This window comes from Mobula hypostoma, chromosome 15 (assembly GCF_963921235.1).
Source record: "Mobula hypostoma chromosome 15, sMobHyp1.1, whole genome shotgun sequence".
Taxonomy (NCBI): Eukaryota; Metazoa; Chordata; class Chondrichthyes; order Myliobatiformes; family Myliobatidae; genus Mobula; species Mobula hypostoma.
Window position 1 is genome coordinate 65,189,823 of NC_086111.1, and position 22,655 is coordinate 65,212,477.

Here is a 22,655-nt window from a genome sequence, read left to right on the forward strand (position 1 = left end):
CAGCTTCAGATTTATTTACCACATGTACATCAAGGCATTTGGTGAGATACATTGCTTGCGTTAACAACCAACACAACCTGAGGAGGTGCCGGGGGCAGCTCGCAAGTGTTGCTGCATGGACCAGTGCCAATATAGCATGCCCACAATCTTCAGCAAACCAGCAGCAACAGAACAAAAAACAGTCTCTACTTGGTCCATGTTCAGCTGATAGTGGAGGACAGTGTGCACTGATCAATGTCTCCAGCCTGTATTTGGAAGAATGGCCAGTCGAATCCTTGGATAAATTTTTGGGAATTCCTGATCGATGGCTTGATGTGCATCATCCAAAGTGGTAATGGGAAAACCATGAGTAGATATCCGGTATTGAATCCTACAACATTGATAGAGGAGAGGGTCAAACAGTCATCGTCATAGGGTATTAAAGCACTAAAGCAATTCAGACCTGTTGGTCCATGTAGTTCGCATAGCAAACTGTTATTCTGTGTAGCCTCACCTGGACCAAACCCCTCCCATTCATTTACTTCTGCAAGCTTCTCTTATGTTGCAATCAAACTCTCATCCACCACTTCCACTGGCAGCTTGTTCCACTCTCTCACCGTCCTCTAAGTCAGGTATTCCCAATCTGAGATCCATGGACCCCTTGCTTAATGGTATTGGTTCATGGCATTAAAAGTTTGGGAACCCCTTATCTAAGTAAAGGAGTACCCCCCCCCCAAAACTCCTTAAATATTTTACCTTTCACCCTTAATGTATGATCTTTAGTTCTAGTCTCACCCTATTTCTGTGCAAAAAAGCATTTACCCTATTTTTTCCTCATAAATTAGTATATCTCTATTAAATCTCCCCTCATTCTCCTCTGCTCCAAGGAATAAAGTCCCAACCTATTCAACTTTGCCCTGTAACTCTGATTCTCAAGTTCCAGCAATATCCTTGTAAATTTTCTCTGTACTCATTCAATCTTATTAATATTTTTCCTGGAGACAGGTGATCTGAACTCTTCACAATACTCCATATTGAGCCTCACCAACATTTTGTCTGACTTCAACATGTCATCCCAACTCCTGCAGTCAATACTTTGATTTATGAAGGCCAATGTGCCAGAAGCCAGACATCCCACCTCTCCCGGAAGTTCCGGGAGTCCCCCGCATATTAATAGTGGCTCCCTGATGCCCGTAAATTATATACAATGTCCCGGAAATCAATTTTTTTGAGAGCAAGTGAGAAAGAGAGCGCGCGAGTGCGAGAGCGAGAGAGAGAGACCATGAGAGCAAGCGCGAGAGAGAGGGAGAGTACGAGAGAGAGAGAGAGCGCGAGAGAGACCACGTGAGAGAGAGAGAGAGAGTGAGCACGCGCCATGGCAGAGTGTTCCAAAAAAAGAAACTAAAACGTACATCACCCCAGACTACACTAAAGTGTAACACACATCAAAGTTGCTGGTGAACACAGCAGGCCAGGCAGCATCTCTAGGAAGAGGTACAGTTGACATTTCTGGCCTGCTGCGTTCACCAGCAACTTTGATGTGTGTTGCTTGAATTTCCAGCATCTGCAGAGTTCCTTGTGTTTACACTAAAGTGTACCCCTGCCTAATAGGGGTCAAAATAATGATAGTGTTGCTCGCTGCACTGTTTGCAAGTGACTTTTCTATTGCCCATGGTGGGTTAAGACTGTAAAAGACATGTTGAGGTGAGTTTAACAGGTGTCATTCATTCATTAGCATAGCTAACGTTATTTAAACTAGCTGGCCAGCTGCTAAGGAGCTACTCTATTGCAGACATCCCACCTCTCCCGGAAGTTCCGGGAGTCTCCTGCAAATTGATGGAGCTGCCTCCCTGAAATGAGTTTTTGCTGGGTGGGATGTCTGCAGAAGCTCTGTTTTCGACCCCATCTACCTGTGACACAATTTTCAAGGAATTCATTCTCAGATCGCCGTTCTATCGCACTCCAATGCCTACCATTCACTGTGCAAGTCCTAACCTGGTTTGTCCTCCCAAAGTGCAATACTTGTTTGCATTAAATTCCATCTGCCATCTTTCAGACGATTTTTCCAGCTGGCCCAGATGTCATCTATTCACTTTTTTACACAAACATCAAAAGATCTGAGTTGAACAGATTGAAGGCACAGAAGGTCAGAGAACTACAAATGTTATCGATAAACAGTCTATGTCTTATATGCCTTTTGCATGTTCAGTTCAAGACCCACCATCCAGTCAAAAATCCATGACTGCACAATTTGCAAATTGTGTTTATTATCACTCAATTTTCATAGTTACAGAGTGAAAAGTGTTTAAGAAAATTACCAATTCACAGCACTGAAACTACAAAACACATCAGTCCAGGTTTTGATTAAGGCTGCTTTCAGCATTGCAAATTGTCTGTTCCAACAAGAGCAGGAAACTCCCTGATCTAAAATATATAATGTTGGCATTAAACCCATTTTCCTGCTTTATTAATCAAACACGACTAAGCTGTCCCTTTTAAAGTAGGTCAGAGAATACTTTATGTCAGAAAGAATAACCTATTGCATTCTACTGAGCATGTTTACGGACAATTTTACACTTGATCGACAATTATGCAATTGGAGGAACTCAGCAAGTTTGGCAGCATCTGTGGGGGGGGTGGTGTGTAGAAAGAATTGTTGACATTTCAGCTCAAAACCTTGTATCAGGACTGTTTCAAAAACGTGGAGGTGTACCACAGGCAGAAGAACAAAGTGTTTTAATCCAATGCTTTTTCAAAGTCAGGAACAAGGCATAAAACTTGTGCTTCACGATTGTTTTATCAAGAGTTGATAGAACAGAAGGAAACTGAACAGTTAGAGGCAGGAAAGCTTAAGATTCAGGAATATGGCACCTAACACAAAACAGCTATTTTATACCCATAGAGATAAGAAAAATTCCATTCTAATCTATAGTTAACAATAATCCAATTAGAAAGTACTTAGTCAATATTGTGGCAAAAATAAACCAATGGGAAAACATGTATTCACTTAATTCACTACAAAGCTTCCAAAATTATACTTTGTATAGTCACTAGAGGTATATTAAACTATTGTGCATACTACAGCAAGTAGGAATAATAGTAAGAAGTTACTTGTATGTAAGTAATTATATAAAATACAAGCAGATAATTAATTGTTAAAATGCAAGAAAAATGACGATTAAATGGTCAGAAGCTCCAATGGGGAGACAAACTGTGACTCAGATTTCCCTCTACCATCAGGTTTCTGAATGGTCCACAAACAATGAGCACCACCTCAACATTTCTCCTTTATTTATTTTATTTCTTATTTTAACTTTATGGTTATTTTATCTATCCTGCTCTGTCACAAAACAACAAATTTCATGTCACATGTCAGTGATAATAAACCTGATTCGGAATTCTAAGATTTAAGTACCTTCTTCTCATATATATTCAATAATGTAAAGCAGAGGTTGATAGCTTCTTGATTATAGTTCGAGTTTAATTGTCATTCAACCATACATGAATACCCATCAATACAGGCAAATGGAACACTGTTACTCCGGGGCTAAGGTGCAAAACACAGTACTGATAGTCATACATAGCACAAGGCACCTATAGTACATATATATCAGTAAAGCAGTCATACAAAAAAAGTTGTCCAAGTCCCTGAATCCATGAATGTTGCAGCAGTCTGCAGTTGAACACAATAGCATTTTTCTTCTGCTGAGCAAACACTGGGAATCAGCTTGGACTCTGCACCACATGTCCCCCAGTACTCTGGTGGAGGGCACTGACTCCAATGCCTCTCTCCTGAGGGGCTACAAACAGGCAAGCCTGCAGCTTGAGTAAGGACCTCAAATATTATGGGGAGAAGGAGGGAGAATGGGGTTGAGTTGGATAATAATTCAGCCATGATTAAATGGCAGAGCAGACTTGATGGGCTGAATGGTCTAGTTTTGCTCCTATGTCTTGTGGTCTTATGGACTTGTCCATTACTTTTCTCTATGATAAAAAGTGGAAAAAGCGTCCCTCACCTCGGTCTTGTCTGGTGTCTTGAGACTATGACCCCTCCAGTGTGTGGAAACACATACCCACATCAAAATTCTTGCACATTTTAATGAGATCCCCTTCTTATTCTTGCAAACCCTGGTGAATGCAAGCAGACTTTTTCTCCCCAAGGTTTGGGTGTGAATAGAATAAAGGTATCCGTTAGTCTTGCAAGACCATGGATCTGCACCTGGAAAGTCTTCACTCTCCAGGGTGTAGGCCTGGGCAAGGTTGTATGGAAGACTGGCAGTTGTCCATGCTTCGAGTCTCCCCTCTCCACAACACCGATGTTGTCCAAGGGAAGGGCATTAGGACCCATACAGCTTGGCACCAGTGTCGTCGCAGAGCAATGTGTGATTAAGTGCCTTGCTCAAGGACACAACACGTTGCCTTGGCTGGGGCTCGAACTCACGACCTTCAGATTGCTAGTTGAATGCCTTAACCACTTGGCCACATGCTCAGTTCTGGAGTGCATACGAGGGGTAATTGATAAGTTCGTGGCCTAAGGTAGAAGGAGTCAATTTTAGAAAACCTAGCACATTTATTTTTCAACATAGTCCCCTCCTACATGTACACACTTAGTCCAGCGGTCGTGGAGCATACGGATCCCTTCTTTGTCGAAGTGGTCCACAGCAGGGGTGATTGATAAGTTCGTGGCCTAAGGTAGAAGGAGATGAGTTATTAACTTCAAACTTTCTGCATTATCACTCAGAGTTGAACTGCATGTGCATGTAACGAGAGCGTCTTGGACCTCCAGGTGGTCCACAGCAGGGGTGATTGATAAGCTCGTGGCCTAAGGTAGAAGGAGATTAGTTATACAGCTCTCGTTACGTGCACGTGCAGTTCAACTCTTTGAGTAGAAATGCAGAAAGTTTGAAGTTAATAACTCATCTCCTGCTATCTTAGGCCATGAACTTATCAATCACCCCTGCTGTGGACCACTTTCTGGAGGTCCAAGACGCCGACTTCTACAGAGAAGAGATCCGTATGCTCCACGACCGCTGGACTAATTATGTAAATATAGGAAAAATAAATGTGCTAGGTTTTCTAAAATTGACTCCTACCTCAGGCCACGAACTTATCAATCACCCCTCGTAAGTTTAGGGTAAAAAGTAAAATATTTATGGGAAAACTGAGGCAGAACTTATACGCTCAGAGGGTGGTGTGAGTGTGGAACAAGCTGCTGGCAGGAGTGGTAGGTGCAGGTTCAATTGTAATATTTAAGAAGAGTTTAGATACAGTAGGTATATGGATGAGAGGGCTATAGTCCAGCAAGAGACTAGGCAGACAGGGCTGGCACAGACTCGATGGGCTAAAGGGCCTGTTGTTGTGTTGTAGTACTCTATGACTATACATAAATGCAGGCCTGGCTAATCCAGTTTCTCTTCACATGGAAATCTCACCATCCTAGGATTTAGGGTGGTGATAGAACTCATCTAAGAGGCCTCCAATCTTGTTCCTGCTTTCTCTTTTGGCGTCTGAATCAGTCTGACCCCACATCACCGGGTTCATGAACAGTTAGTATCCTCAAGCATCAGGCTCGGATAACTCCACTCGCCTCTTCACTGAACTATTCCCAAAAGCTATGGACTGACTTTCAAGGATTTGTGATGTTATTTATTTATTTATTTTTCTTTCTATATTTTGTTTTATTTGCACGTTTGTTGTTTGTCCATCCTATTGGGTGTGGACTTTCATTGTGTTTCTTTTGTGTGTTTCTCGTATTTACTGCAAACGACTGCAAGGAAATAAATCTTAGGGTTGTATATGGTGACATGTGGGTACTTCAGTTATAAATTTACTTTGAACTTTGAAGGAGCTGAAAGCAAACAGCTGGGTTCCAAATCCTTGGAAAGAGCAGCACCGGGGTTTTGCTGTTGAATACAGCGTGATACATCAATGAGTCATTCGAATGAGTCTTCTGCATTTCTGACAGGGCACTTTGGACAGGGAGTTGCAGGCTCAAGCTTCCTGCCTTTCCAGGAACGAAGGAGAGGAATTGGTGTCCTAATGGAGATGGGGAGGGAAAGGGGAAAATAGAGTTAAGAAAGAAATGATTTTAGGGTTGGTCAGCAGAGGATGCTGGTTTACATTATATAGTAATTGGGGAAAAGAAAAGCAACAATGAAACATTTCCACTTTATAAGTATTGAGGCTTCAGTATATACGTACAAACCATGTTAGTCATTGCCTTTGTGCCTATGAACAAAGCCACTGGAGACACACTGAAGCTCGTGGATATAGAAGCCTTTATTCAGCAAAACAAACAGCAGGCATTATATTTGAGGCACTCTTGGAAGAAGAGGTCCACCTGACCCAAAATTACATGACATGATTACATGCTAAAGATCAAAGGTAACAGCAGGACCATTCTGCAGTTAGATTGTACAGTATCTACAATGCTTCCTTAGAATCACATATCATTTTCAAACATCTCCATCTCCACACCAAAATGAAAGTTAATTCCCACTGACTCTGGGCGGCATTCCTGCATATGCAGGCATCTGCAGTCAAATGGAGTGTTTCTTTGTTTGCAGTTGACCCCCAAAACACAGCTTCAGGAAGGCTATTGTTCCAGCCGCATCTTCAGTTCAGTCTATGATCCACATTCAGGTCTGAAGACTAGCCTCTGTTGAAATTAGTATTTGCTATGTACCATAACTGCAGAATACACCCTAACAATAGCCCTATGAAGGAGAACAAATTGTGAGGGGGGGGGGGTGCGGTGCTATCAGAAATGAGTCCAACTGGGACAACTTTTGGAAAAGATGACATCAACTCAGGGTCCAAGTGTGCTTGTCCTGTGCTATTCTGGTGTATGATAATATTGCTTAGGTCAATAGTTGTCTTGTCAATTGGGTTAACGTGCAAATGTGGATCACTGCATTTCATGTACCTCTCTGTATCCTCACCCACCCAAGATGCAGCCATTCAGGATAAGATCCTGACTGGTTGCATCACAGTCTGGTCTGCAAACATCAATGCTCGGGATCTGAGAAGTCTACAAAAAGTGGTAGATACAGTCCTGTCCATCACAGGCAAAACCCTTGCCCACCATTGAGAGCGTTTGCAAGGAGCATTGCTACAAAAAAGCTGCATCCATCATTAAGGACCCCTCCACCAATCAGACCATGCTCTCCTCTTGCTACTATCATTGTGTTGGAGGTACCACCATGATCAGAAACAGTTATTCAACCATCAGTCTCCTACACCAGCGTGGATAACTTCACTCACCCCAATGCTGAACTGATTCCATTATAGACTCACTTTCAACGACTTTGCAACGCACGTCCTCAGTGTTATTTATATTTTTTATTATTTGTACAATCTGTCTTCTTTTGCACCTTGGTTATTTGTCAATCTTTGTTATGTATAGTTTTTCATTGCATTTATATTCTTGCAGTTCATGGTTACTAAATTTTCTTTTGAACTTTGAAACCTCACTTTCCTTCAGACTGAAGATCTTGTTCCTTAGTCAGTGAAACTGCAAGAAATCACGAATCACCAGTAAGGGGTTGAATACATGTGGCAACAAATTTATTGACTTCTATTCAGCCCTTTTCTCTTCTGTCCTCTGCTCCAGAATCCTTTGTGTTTGCATTTAAGGGTCAAAAGAAATCCCCAGTCACCCTGTTGTATTTAATTAGTGCCTCATTAAATCACAGAGCACAACTTCTCAGAAACAGGCCCTTCAGCCCATCTAATCCATGTTGAGCTATTATACCGCCTAGTTCCATGCGCTGCTTAGCCCTCCATCCATGTACTTACCCAAATTTCTCTTAAATATTAGAATTGACCTGCATCTACCACCTGTACTGCCAGCTCGTTCACACCACCACCCTCTCAGTGAAGACGTTCCCCCTCACATTGCCCCATAAACATTTCAATCTTTCACCCTTAACCCATGACCTTTAATTCTAATTTCACCCTACCTCAGTGGATGAAGCCTGTTTGCATTTACCCTATTTATTTCAGAGTCATAAAACGTGGCTGCGCTTGGAGAACAACATGAAGTTCTGATCACCTCATTACAGAAAGGATGTGGAGGTTTTGGAGAGGGTGCAGAAGCTGTTCATCAGGATCTGACCTGATTCGAGGGTATTATCTATAAGAAGAGGTTGGGCAAACTTGGGTTGAATCTGGAGTTTGAATTCAGAGGGAAGATCTGATAGAAGTTCATAAAATGATATGTGTTAAGAGAGCTAATGGGGTGTTAGCTTTCATAAGTCAAGGGATAGAGTTTAAGAATAGCGATGTAATGATGCAGCTCTGTAAAACTCTGGTTAGGCCACACTTGGAGTACTGTGTCCAGTTCTAGTCGCCTCACTATAGGAAGGATGTGGAAGCATTGGAAAGGGTACAGAAGTATGCATTATGATCAGAGATTAAGGGAGCTAGGGCTTTACTCTTTGGAGAGAAGGAGGATGAGAGGAGACATGATAGAGGTGTACAAGATAATAAGAGGAATAGATAGAGTGGATAGCCAGCGCCTCTTCCCCAGGGCACCGCTGCTCAATACAAGAGGACATGGCTTTAAGGTAAGAGGTGGGAAGTTCAAGGGGGATATTAGGTTTTTTATTCAGAGAGTGGTTGGTTGGTGCGTGGAATGCACTGCCTGAGTCAGTGGTGGAGGCAGATACACTAGTGAAGTTTAAAAGACTACTAGACAGGTATATGGAGAAATTTAAGGTGGGGGGGTTATATGGGAGGCAGGGTTTGAGGGTCAGCACAACATTGTGGGCCAAAAGGCCTGTACTGTGCTGTACTATTCTATGTTCTATGTTCTATAATTTATTTATTTATTGAGATATAGCACAGGATAGGCTCTTCCAACCCTAAGAGCCACACTGCCCAGCAACCTCAATTTCATCCTAGCCTAATCACGGGGCAATTTACAATGACCAATTAACCTACCGACTGGTACGTCTTTGGACTGTGGGAGGAAACCGGAGCAGTTGGAGAAAAGTCACGGGGAGAACGTACAAACTTCTTACAGGCAGAGGTGGGAATCGAACCCGGGCTACTGGTACTGTAAAGTGTTGTGCTAACCATTACGCTACCGTGTAATGTAAGGAATGCACCACTTGCGCCGACAGCACAAGTGGTGCATGCAAGCTGAATTTCAACATTTAAGAGAAGTTCGGATAGGTACATAGATGGCAGGGGCATGGAGGGCTATGGTCCTGGTGCAGGTCGATGGGACTAGGCTGTTTAAGTGTTTTGGCACCTACTAGATGGGCTGAAGGGCCTGTTTCTGTGCTGTACTTTTCTATGACTCTATGCATGGATAGATTAAACAGAATTTTTTCCCAGGTTGAAAGTGTCAAATACAAGAGGGCATAGCTTTAAGGTGAGAGGAGGAAAGTGTAAAGGAGTTGCGTAGCCAATTATTTTTTATGCAAAGTGGTATGTGCCTGCAACATGCTGCAGGAGAGGGTCATGGTAAGTTATATGACAGGGATGTTCAAGGAGCTGTCCCAGAGAGGCACATTAATATGCCTGGGGTGGAGGGATGTGCTACTGGAAGTGGTTTATTGTTGTCACATATACTGAGATGCAGTGAAAAGCTTATCTTGCCTGCTGTTCATACAGATCTGATCATTAGAAAGTGTATTGAGGTAGAACAAAGTTAAACAATAGATATGCATAATAAAGTCTCCTGCCTAGTTCCCTCACCATAGCCTCCAATTTCAACCCTCCCTCTGGCACCACGCAAAATTCTGACTCACTCCCCCTCCAGACCCTGTCGTTCACTTTCTCCCCTCACGACCCAAATTCCCTCTTGATCTGTCGACTCTTGAGGGTCAGGCTCAAGGGCTGAGTCTGCTGCCCTGTGAACGCCCTCCTCAGGAGGGGAGACGCAGGACAATGCAGCACAGAAGCAGGCTGCTTGGCCCACGATGTTGGCTGAACTAATTAAATGAATAATCAAATGCCCAGCTAAACTAATCCCTTCTACCTACGTAATGTCTACATCCTTCACTTTCTTGCACATCCACTCGTCTGTCGAAGCACCTGTTGAAAGCTCCTATCGTAGGAGGCACCATGACCACCCAGGCAGTGTACATCAGGCACCTATAACTGTGTAAAACAAAAACTTGCTTCACACATCTCCTTTGAACTTACCTCACCTCATCTTAAATGCATGCCTTAAGATATTTCAGTCCTAGGAAACAAGATACTAGCTGTCTACTCCATCTATGTCTTATTACCTTATAAACCTCTATCAGCCACTCCAGAGAAACAACACAAGTTTGTCTAACCACACTTTGTCACACATGCCATCTGATCCAGGCAGCAACCAGTTCGTTTGCACCCTCTCTAAAGCCTCTACATCTTTCCTATAATGGGGTGACCAGAACTAAATGCAGTATTCCATTTGTGGCCTGACTAAGAGTTTTATAAAGCCACACCATAACTTCCTGACTCTGGAACTCAGTTCCTCGACTAATGAAGACAATGAAGGCATGTATGCAAGAGATTCTGCAGATGCTGGAAATCCAGAGTAACGCACACAAAATGCTGGAGGAACTCAGCAGGTCAGGCAGCGTCTGTGGAAATGAATAATCAGTCGACGCTTCTGGCCAAAACCCTTCATCAGGACTGGAAAGGAAGGGAGAAGAAGCCGGAATAAGTAGGTGTGGGGAGGGGATCAGCTTGTGTCACCACCTTTACGGAGCTTTGAATTTGGACCCCAGGGTTCCTCTGCTCTTCAACAGGGTTGAGGGTCTTGTTATTAACAGTGTACTATCTCCAGACAAATTTTCAACCATTGGATATACCAGACCTAATCTCTTTACTGTAGCACCGTTCTATGTCCTACTTTAGTGGGTCCTGGAGTTTCTTGCCAACAATGAGTTAAGGAACACTACAATTTTCTCTCGTCCTCTCGTGCTTCGAAGTGCACAAGGGCACATTCATAGTGCTGCTCCTGTATGTCCTGTAGAAATAAAATCCCATCACTCACAGTCTACCCGTCACAGACTGACTCCCTTAGTTGGAATTAGCCAGTGACCTAATTGCAAAATTGAAATAACATTTGTCGGGATTAAATTTCTTACATCAACTCAGGCTCAATTAGGAATGAATTACCAGGAGCTCCTCATTAATAACTTGAAACATTTTAAAAACATATTAGAATTTATTATAAGCCGTAAGATAAAGGTCTTTCTGGCAAATGGATTCTGTCGTCTGGGTGTTATAGAGTTTCAGCAATTGGAAGCTAAAATCGCAGTGTACTGGTGACAATGAGTGTTTACAGTAGAGCACGTAATGGAGGCTGTGTTCAAAAGACTCCCACCGCTAGCTACTAGACTCAAGCTGATAGCTTATTAGGTGAGTTCAGACTATGAGTTCAGCTCCTGGTAACATTCCAAAGATCCAGAAAGATATTTGAGAGAGAGAAAGAATGTGATAACTACTGTATATATGCATTAAAAATACATATACTGTATGTATTATGTATATAGGTGTATATATGTACTATATATATATATAGCACATATATATATGAACACACGCACACACACACACACACATACACACACACACACACACACACACACACACACACACACACACTCGCTCAGTACAAGAGGGCCCTAATAAAGTGGTCATTGAGAACATGTTGATGGTCTTCTGTTGCTGTTAGCAATCCACTTCAAGCTTTAAAGTGTTTAGCATTGACAGATGTTGTTTTGCACACCACTGTTGTAATGCGTGGTTATTTGAGTTCCTTCCTGTCAGCTTGAACCAGTCTGGCCATTCTTCCCTGACCTCTCTCATCAACAGAATTGCTGCTCATTGGGTGCTTATTTTGTATTTCACACCATTCTGTATAAACTCCAGAGACTGTCGTGCACAAAAATCCGAGGGGATCAGCAGTTTCTGAGATACTCAAACCACTCCGTCTGGCACCAATAATCATTCCACAGTCATCGTCAAATAGATCACATTTCTTCCCCATTCTGATGTTTGGTCTGAACAACAAATGAACCTTACGGCCACGTCTACAAGCTTTTATGCATTGAGTTGCTGCTACATAATTGGCTGATTAGATATTTGAATTAATAGCCAGGTCTACATGTGTACCTAATAAATTGGCCACTGTGTATAGGGAGAGGGAGATGGTGTTGATCTCTCGGAGGATGAAACGGGGAATTATTAATGAGAAACAGCAAGCAAAAGGGCCTGTTTAAGGAAGGATTTGCTTTAATTGAAGGCAGTGCAGAGAAGATTTCTGAGGTTGAGTTCTAGGATAAAGAGTTTTAATGTATGAAGGAAAGGTGAGTTGATTGGATTTAACTCCGAGTATAGAATAAGAGGTAAAATATGATATTTTGAGGGGGATTGGCAGTATGGATACTAAGAGGATGTTTCCACTTGTTTGGTAGCAAGAACTCTGGAGCATGGTCTGAAAGTAACAAAGTAAGTTGAAGTGGAGATTATAAACATGAAATTCTGTAGATGTTGGAAATATAAAGCAACACACACAAAATGCTGGAGAAGCTCAACAAGTCAGACAGCATCTATGGAAATGGATAAACAGTCAACGTTTTGGGCTGAGACCCTTCTTCGGGACTCTTCTCCACTGAAATGTCAATTGACAGATGTTTCAACTCTAAAGGAGAGGAAGAACATGGTATGTGAGTTACAGGTGGTGCTGGGGCCCAGGTTGGATCAACCATGAACTAAAGGGAAAATCAAGATGTGAATTTCTAAAACTGCTTGTGTTTCCTGTGCCTTATAGAAAACATTCAGCATTTGAGGAGAATTCTGGCTTGAAAACAACATTATAATGAGCTGTTTTGAACATTACAGTGCAGGGTATGCAAAGAGGGCTAAGAGGTGGCTCAATAGAGATGTGCAGATCCTCTTGAGGTGGTGGAGAGAATAATTGCCTCTTAGTAGATGTTTCAAGAAACAAACGATAATGAATTTTAATTTTAATCAAAAAGTATCTCAGGAAAACAGTCCTTTTGATTCCGAGAAGAGTTTAGACCTGAAACTTTTTGGAGATGTAAGAGAATGCAGTTGCTGGAATCTGGTGCAACAGCCAAAATGGAGGGGAAACTCAACAGTCCAGGCAGCATCTGTGGAGAGAAATGGGCAATCAACCTATCAGATCAACAACATTTATCTGGACTGAAACTTGCTACCTCTAGGAGTGGGAGAACCAAATTAATCAGGGTTTTCAAAGTGAACTAGGCTGTCACTGGAGGGAGAGGAATTTGCTGGCCTTGGAGTAAGAGTACAGAACAGATAGAAATAGGTTGCTCCCCAAAGGAGCTGGCATTGTGTTCTACCAGTTGGAAATGTAGACTGAGAAATTGAAAATGGAGTTCAACATAGACAAGTGTGATACGTTGCATTGTGGGAAGTTAAATGTAAGAAGAAGGTATTGAAGGACAGAGAGGTCTTATCTCAATGAATGTGGCAACTCAAGTTGACGGGGTGATAAAGGAAATGTATAGCCTACTTGTCAGTAATGACCGGAGGACTGAGTATAAGTGTAATATTGCAGCAGTGTCAGATATTGGAATGCTGCATCGAGGTCTGGTCACCCTACTACAGTAAGGATGTAGATGTTTTGGAGAGGGTATAGAAGAGGTTTATCAGAATGATGCTTGAACTAGAGAGTAGAATTTATGAAGAGAGGTTGCGCAAGCTTGCTAAGTTTTCTCTGGAGAGACAGAGGCTGAGTGAAGATCTTATTGAGGTCCTGATGAAGGGTCTCGGCCTGTTTATTTCTTTCCATAGATACTGCCTGACTTGCTGTGTTCCTACCGTAGTTTGTATGTGTGTTACTCTGGATTTCCAGCATCGACAGAATCTTTTGTGTTTCTGACAAGTTTATGAGAGGCATATATGGAGCAGGCAACCAGTATCTATTTCCTTGAGTGGAAATGTCAAATATTAGACGACAGAAATTTAAGATGAGAGGTGGTAAGTTCAAATGAGATTTGTGAGACAAAGATTTTTTTAATGTAGAGAGTGACAGCTGACTGGAACATGCTTTCTGGGGAAGCAGATATGCTAGCAGCATTTAAGGGACAGTTAAATAGACACAAATAGGCAGGAAATGGGGAGATTAAGACTGTGTGTGGATAAATAGTTTTAGATTAGCATCATGGTTAGCACAGACTTTGTAGGCCAAAGGTCATGGTCCAGTACTTACTGTTCAGTGTTCAATGTTCTAACCTAAAGTCCTGGTGCCTTCATTGACTTCTACTTGAACTTCATCCTTTTGCTTTTACAACACCACTTGTTTTCCATGTCTGCAAATGTTTTTGTTCCATTTTGTTGTAGTTGGCTATGCTGAATTTCCTCTGACATCAAACACGCTCCAGCTCCCAGCCTGAGGCCAGCATCTCCAGAGTGCAATGCATAATTGGCAAGCTACTAACAGAACTCCATACTGGGACAAATATTACTGACTCCCATTGCACAAAAGAGGCTATTCCACCCGTTGTGCTTGTACTGGATTTAGAAGGGAAACTTTCTTTCTTCCTAAGCTGCTTTTTTTGCCAATGATTTTGAGTCTCCATCATCTGGTCAGCAGATCTGTAACTGAAGATCCAAAGCCTAGAAGCATGTCCCACCAGGCTCAAGGACAGCTTCCGTCCAACTGTAAACACACTCTTGAATGGGCCTCTTGTACAAAAAGGTGGACTCTTGGCCTCATAATCTACCTTATTATGATCTTGTACTTTATCGTTTACCTGGACGTAGAACATAACACCACATTTCAGGCTCCTCAACCCACAATTAACCTACTCTAAGATCAATCTAACCCTTCCCTTCTGTTTTTCTATCATCCATGTGTCATATCTAAGAGTCTCTTAGATGTCCCTAATGTATTTGCCTCTACCACCACCCCAGGTAGGGCATTCCACGCGCCCACCACTTGCTTTAAAAAAAGTTTACCTCCGATATACCCCCATACTGCCCTGAAATTGCCTTAAAATTGTGTCCTCTTGATTTAACCATTTCTGTCCTGGGAAAAGATCTCTGGCTGTCCACCCGATCTTTACCTTCTATCATCTTTTACACCTCTATCAAGTCACCTCTCATCCTCCTTTGCTCCAAAGAGAGAAATCATAACTCGCTCAACCTTTTTCTCATAAGTCGTGCTCTCTAATGCAAGCAGCCTCTTGGTAAATCTCCTCTGAATCCCTCTAAACCTTTCACATCCTTCCTAATGAGGTGACTAGAACTGAACACAATATTCCACATGTGGTCTATAGAGCTGCAACATTACCTCATGGCTTTGTACTCAGTCCCTTGACTAATGAAGGCCAATACTCTTTTATAGAAGGATCTATGGACCCTAATATCCCCCAGTTCCTCCACACTGTTAAGAATCCTGCCGTTAACCCTGAATCCGGCCTTCAAGTTCTATATGTTGCCAAATGTCTCCTGACAAAGCACCTGACGTGTATGTGTGTTTCACCTTTTCAGATCTGGTTTCCCGAGGCCTTGTCACTTACCAGTTGAATTATTCGTGCTGTTACAACACTCTTCTGCTGGACGAGGAGCGAGGCCAGCTGTTTGTGGGCGCAAAGAATTACCTCATTGCCCTCAACCTGAACAACATCAGCAAGCACGAGAAGAAGGTGAGGGAAAGCCCCTGGGTAGCAGGTCAGCCTGGCCTGAGGATTTGAGAAATGGTTCTTCTGCTGGTTCTAAAGTTTAACGTACACTCATTATCCAAGTATGTTTAAATTACACAACCTTGAGATTCAGCTGCTTACAGGCAGCCACAACACAAGAAACTTGAAAGAACATAATTTTAAAAAAGGACCAACACCCAATGCGCAGAGATAGAAAAAAAATCCACAAGTCATGCAAACAGTAAAAGCAGGCAACAGCATTGGGAACGAAAATGAGTCCATAGACCCAAATTGCATTGGTAATTTGAGAACTGCAGGATGCTATGAGATGTGTGAAGTTCTGGTTGCATAGCAGCAGGGAGGATGTCATTAAGCTGGAGGTGAGGAGAGTTTCATAAAGATGGTACTGGGATTGGATGGCCTGAGCTATTAGGGAAAAACTGGATGGGTTGGGGCTGTTATCCCTGGAGTGAGGGATGATCTTATGAAAGTATATAAAATTACGTTGGGCATAGATGAAGTGGGTGGTCACTGTCTTTTTCCAAGGGAAAAACCAAAGGGTATAGGATTAAGGTGAGTGGAGAAAGATTTAAAGGGAATGTGAGGGTCAGATTTTTCACAAGGGTGGTTGATAAATGGAACAGGCTCCCAGAGGATATGGTGGAGATGGGGACAATTGCAATATTACATGAATATGGAGAGGTCTGTGCGTAGGGAAGATCGGACAAACACAGGCAAATGGGACTAGCTCAGGCTGGTATGGATGATTTGGGCTGAAAGGTCTGTTTTTTGCTGCATAGTCATAATCATACTTTATTGATCCTGGGGGAAATTGGTTTTCGTTACAGTTGCACCATAAATAATAAATAGTAATAGAACCATAAATAGTTAAATAGTAATATGTAAATTATACCAGTAAATTATGAAATAAGTCCAGGACCAGCCTATTGGCTCAGGGTGTCTGACCCTCCAAGGGAGGAGTTGTAAAGTTTGATGGCCACAGGCAGGAATGACTTCCTATGACGCTCTGTGCTGCATCTCAGTGGAATGAGTCTCTGGCTGAATGTACTCCTGTGCCCACCCAGTACATTATGTAGTGGATGGGAGACATTGACCAAGATGGCATGCAACTTAGACAGCATCCTCTTTTCAGACACCACCGTCAGAGAGTCCAGTTCCATCCCCACAACATCACGGGCCTTACGAATGAGTTTGTTGACTCTGTTGGTGTCTGCTACCCTCAGCCTGCTGCCCCAGCAAACGTGATTGCACTGGCCACCACAGACTCGTAGAACGTCCATAACTCTTGGACTTCAACGCTAAATGAGTGGTTTGAAGACTTTCATAAGATTTCTTACCCAAGTACCATGAAGTATTGTGAATTCTGTTTAAATAAGACTATAAGACCACAGGAGCAGAAAAAAGGCTATTTAGCCCATCAAGTCTGCTCACCATTCCATCACGGCTGATTTATTATCCCTCTCAATCCCATTCTCCTGCCTTCTCTGCACAACTTTTGATAACCTTACTAATCAAGAAACTATCAGCTTCTGCTCTAAATATACCCAATGACTTTGCCTCCACAGCAGACTGTAGCAATGAATTCCATAGATTCACCACCCTCTGGCTAAAGAAAACCTTCCTCATCTCTGTTCTAAAGGGGCATCCTTATATTCTGAGGCTGTGCCCTCTGGTCCTAGGCTCCCCCACTACTGGAAAACTCTTCTCCACATCTTCTTGGCATTTCAATATTTGGTGGGTTGATAGACAACCTAGCAAAGATTTCTCCTTTCACTCTCTGCTCATTGGAAGTACCTCTGTCGTCTCACAAAGATTAAATTAGCTAGCACCTGTATTCAAGTAAACCAGTTTGCCTAACATCTGTCAGTGTATAAATGCTGGAATGCATTACTAAAATATAAAAACAGAACATTATAAATCATAATACTTTCAATGTGTTCTTATGAAAGGGAAACTGAGTTTGACAAATTTATGCAGGAACCAAGTGTGGATAAATGAGAACTGAAAGCTGCAGTAAACTTGAATTACCAGGGCAGCATGGTTTCTTCTCACTGTTACCATGGGAAGGAGGTACAGAAGCCTTAGGCCCCACACTACCAGTTTAGGAACAGTTATTACCCTTCACCCATCAGGCTCTTGAACCAGTGTGGATAACTTCACTCACCTCAACTCTGAACTGACTCCACAACCCATGGACTCACTTTCAAGGACTCTACAACAGCGGTCCCCAACCACTGGGCCGCGGACTGGTACTGGCCAGCAAAGCATGTGCTACCGGGCCGCAAGGAAATGATATGAGTCAGCTGCACTTTTCCTCATTCCCTGTCACGCACTGTTAAACTTGAACATAGGGTTGCCAACTGTCCTGTATTTGCCGGGACATCCCGTATATTGGGCTAAATTGTTTTGTTCCATATGGGACCACCCTTGTCCCGTATTTCCCCCGCTAAAGTAGAGCGTTCATATGAAACCTTTCGTGCTGAAATGACATAAAGCGAAGAGCAATTACCATTAATTTATATGGGAAAAATTTTTGAGCGTTCCCAGACCCAAAAAATAATTTACCAAATCATACCAACTAACAATAAAACCTAAAATAACACTAGCATATAGTAAAAGCAGGAATGATATGATAAATACACAGCCTGTATAAAGTACAAATAATGTATGTACAGTGTAGTCGAGAAGATTAAGCCAAAACCAATTTGTGGAAAAAAAATCGGTACGTACGTGCATGCGCACACAAGTGCCCGCGCAAGGCTTCATGGTCATGGTAGTCTTTCCTGGAGTAAAGTGTCCCGGGATTTGACTGCTACTTTTGTCCCTTATTTGGGAGTGAGAAAGTTGGCAACCCTAACTGTAAAAGACATGTTGAGGTGAGTTTAACCCTACTTGAACACCACCCCCTACCCCCGGTCAGCCGGTCTGCAAGAATATTGTCAATACTAAACTGGTCCGCGGTGCAAGATAGGTTGGGGACCCCTGCTCTACAACACATATTCTCAATATATTTTTTTGTATTTGCACAGTTTGTCTTCTTTTGTACATTGGTTGTTTGAACATTTAAGAAATAGGAGCAGGAATAGGCCATCTGACCCATTAAGCCTGCTCCGTCATTCAATAAGATCATGGCTGATCTGACCATGGACCCATCTCCACCTACTTGCCTTTTCCCCATAACCCGTACTTCCCCTACAATGCAAAAATCTATCGAACCTTGTCTTAAGTAAACTTACCGAAGTAGCCTGCACTCCTTCATTGGGCAGAGAATTCCACAGATTCACCACTTTCTGGGAAGAGCAGCTCCTCCTCATCTCTGTCGCAAATCTACTCCCCAAATCTTGAAGCTATGTTCCCTGGTTCTAGTCTCAACTATCAGTGGAAACAACTTCCCTGCCTCTATATCTTATTTATCCCTTTCATAATTTTACATGTTTCTATAATAACTCCTCTCAGTCTTCTGAATTGTCAGTCTTTGTGTAGTTTGATTCTCTTATATTTCTTTGTCTACTGTGAATGCCTACAAGAAAATGAATCTCGGCGTGGTGTACTGTACAGTGACATAGATGTACTTTGATAATAAATTTACTCTGGTCTTTGAAGACAATCAAAATATTGCAGAAAATGTTACTGTACACAATAGGTGTTCATGGTATTAGGATTAATATATAAACAGGGAAAGAGGATTAACTGACTAGCAGAAAACAGAGTCAAGCTGCTTTGGTTGCTTTCAGGTTGGCAAGCTGTAATTAAGTGGGGTCCCACAGGGATCAGTGCTGGGGCTTTGGCAGTTTATAATCTTTGTTAATGACATAGGTGCAGGGATGAAGTGTTACCAATCACGGCTGATGACACCAGAGGCAAAACACAGCACGTTGTGCGCAGGACGCAAAGAGTTTGCAAAAGGACGTAGATATGTTAAGTGAACGGACAAAAAAAAACGACAGTGTATAAAACGAGGAAAAGAAGGTTATCTCATCTGCGATGATCAAAAGGGAACTATTGTTTAAGTGGAAACACTTCAGACCGGTACTGTCCTAAGGGGTCTGGATATTCTCACACTTGAACACGCAAAGTTACCTTACCTGTGTAGCAGGTACTAGAATGACATAGAACAATACAGCAGAGTAGAGGCCCTTCAGCCCATGATGCTGTGCTGACCTTTCGATCTACTCCAGAATCAACATAACCCTTCCCTCCTATGCAACTCATAACCAACAATTTTTTTCTTTTATCCATGTGCCGATTTACGACTCTCTTAAATGCCCCTAATGTACAGTAACAGCCTCTACCGCCACTCTATGTGTAAAAAGATCTTACCTCTGACATCTCCACTGAACTTTCCTCCACTCATCTCAAAAGAATGTACTCTCGTATTGACCATTGCCACCCTGGAAGAAAAGGCGCTTTCTGTCCACTCTGTTAATGCTTTTCATAATCTTATACACCTCTATCAAGTCACCTCTCATCTTCTTCGCTCTTAGCAGCGGCACAAAAGTGTGGTAGTTAGTGTAACTCTATGACAGTGTGCCAGTGACCTACATGCAATCCCACCACTGTCTGAAAGGAGTTTGTACTTTCTTCCTGTGACCATTTCTTCCAGTTTCCTCCCAGATTCCAAAATGTAGGTTAACTGGTCACGTGGGTGTAACTGGGTGTTGTGAGCTAGTTGGGGCAGAAAGGCTTGTAACAATTCTGTATCTTTGAATAATTGAAGGGAAGAGCCCTTGCTCGCATAGCCTTTTCCCATAAGACAATTTAGGAGGTTGGGCTTGAGTAAAAAAGGGACGAGGTATAGTGGCAGGAAGCCTACCCGATATCTGTACAGATGGGTCCATACCTGGAGTTTAACCCACAGTTTTGGCCTCATTTCAGAAGGGATGTGCTTGCATTTTGGGTGGTGGGGTGGCAATACATGTCTACCAAGGGAGGTGTAAGGCACTCCTTCCCATCGCCACCCTGCAGGTCACCCTTGGGCAAGGTGCAGCACCTGCTTCGCCCCACAATCAGGGTCACATGAAGCCATGGCAGCAGGTGTTGGATGGCCGTGTGAACAGCCGGTGCAGATCACAAGTCCTGGTTACGCAACCTCTGATGCCAGGCAGACAACCTCTGAAGAGTATTGATAATAGCTGGGGTCGCCCGTCTGGTGAAGACACTGCCCAGAAGAAGGCAATGGCAACCCACTTGTGTAGGAAAATTTACTGGGAACAATCATGGTCAAAGACCATGATCGCCCACGCAATACGACACAGCGCATAATGATGACGATGAGTATACACTACTCTGAGGATGGGGTACATTGGAAGGTGAAGGTTCAGTTGTTTAGTTTTGCCACTCTTAATCCAGATGCCTGATTTATGAGCTGTGATATTACATATTTTGATGGCAAGTATTAAAACCAGAGCAAACCTAGCAGTTACCATGATGCTGTTACAGTGCCAGCATCAGTGATCCAGGTTCAATTCTGCCGTTGGCTGTAAGGAGTTTGTACCTTCTCCCTGTGACCATGTGTGTTTTCCTTCAGGTGCTCTGGTTTCTTCCCACGTGTCGTGCCGGAAGAACCTGTTACTGTGCTGCATCTCTAATTAAAAGCAGATATCTTACTCACACCTCTCACGCCTATGTGTTGGGATCCTGCTGTGTACCACTTTCCATGTTTGTCCAACGCACTTGTACTTCAGTGAGTGTAAAGTGATTTTCAATGTGCCCCTTCTGCGGGACCACTGCTGGAGATGCGCGCACAGCAAGATCCCACAACTAGCCGTGTGTAGACAATTGACCACCTGCTCCAGTGACATTGGCTCGGGACTATGTATTGGCCTTTCACTGGAGGTATCACTCAGCTTTTCTTCAAAATACTACCACTGGTTTGTTTGTGGTCCCTGTAATAAACAGACAGGGTCTCAAATTATATGATAAAGGACACCTTTGTTTCTGTCAAGTTCTTTTTTTTATGGGTTTTTTGGGGTTTCCTTGTTTTGTGGCTTTCTGTTAAGAGACAGATTCCAAGACTGTAAAATGTGTGCATACTTTGAACTTTGAACTCTGTGCTTCATTGGCTAGTCAGTATAAGCATTGTCTGGGTTACCCTGTAGGTAAGAGTCAAGAGCACAATGGACACTTTAGCTTGGCTGAAGTTTCACTGATACACTCATTCTCCATCCAGAGCCACATGCAAGAAGATTGGTATATTTTACTGGGGAAGTATAGATAAGGAGAATGCATGCAGGGTTTTCCCTCTCAGGCTGGGTGAGACGAGGACTAGAGATCATGGATTTAGGGTGAAAGGCGAAATGTTTACGGGAAATCTGAGGGGGATCTTCTTCACTCAGAGAGTGGTGTGAGGGTGAAATTTAGATTTAAATTAGCTTTATTTATCACATGTACATAAAACATGCAGTGAATGTGTGTGCATCAAATGAAATCAGTGGGGATCGTACTGGGCAGACTGTGTGTCTGCAAACTTCCATCCCCAACATAACATGCCCACAACTCACTGAGCCTCACTGTATGTGTTTGGGATATTTGGGGAAACTAGAGCAAACCAAAGCACCCAGAGGAAACCCACATATTCACAGAGAGTGCATACATACTCCTTACAGACAGCGGTGGGAATTGAGCCTTGATCAGTAATCGCTGGCGCTTTAAAGCGATGCACTAGCTTGTATGCTACCGTGCCACCCCACTTCAAGTTGCCAACAAAAGTGGTGGATGCAGTTTAATTGTAGTGTTTAAGACAGGTTTGGATAGGTACACAGGTGTGAATAGGCCGAACGTCATGTTATAATGGACACGATGGGCCAAAGAGCTTATTTCTGAGCTGTAATAGTGCCCTAGTACATGATGAGGTGAAAATGCCTATCAGTAACCATTGGGTTAAATTTTAATTGGCAGATCAGTCTTGTGCTTGTGAGAGTTTTGTGTTAATGATCTGACTGTGTAACTCTGGGGTTTGGATCCCGGTGGGAGGGTTCATGACCCGTCATTCTGACAGGCTGGTGTTGCATTGAA

The 22,655-nt window shown here is 42.8% G+C and overlaps 1 protein-coding gene across 9 annotated transcripts in view; it reads left to right on the top strand.

Annotated features, from left to right (window-relative positions):
- Nucleotides 1–22,655, top strand: part of sema3b (sema domain, immunoglobulin domain (Ig), short basic domain, secreted, (semaphorin) 3B) — a 439,432-nt gene that overhangs the window by 292,343 nt on the left and 124,434 nt on the right. For all 9 annotated transcript variants that reach the window (XM_063068199.1, XM_063068203.1, XM_063068195.1 and 6 more), the window contains exon 3: nt 15,469–15,623. In XM_063068199.1, coding sequence (XP_062924269.1) covers nt 15,469–15,623 — 155 coding nt within the window. The remainder of the gene's footprint in view (nt 1–15,468; nt 15,624–22,655) is intronic.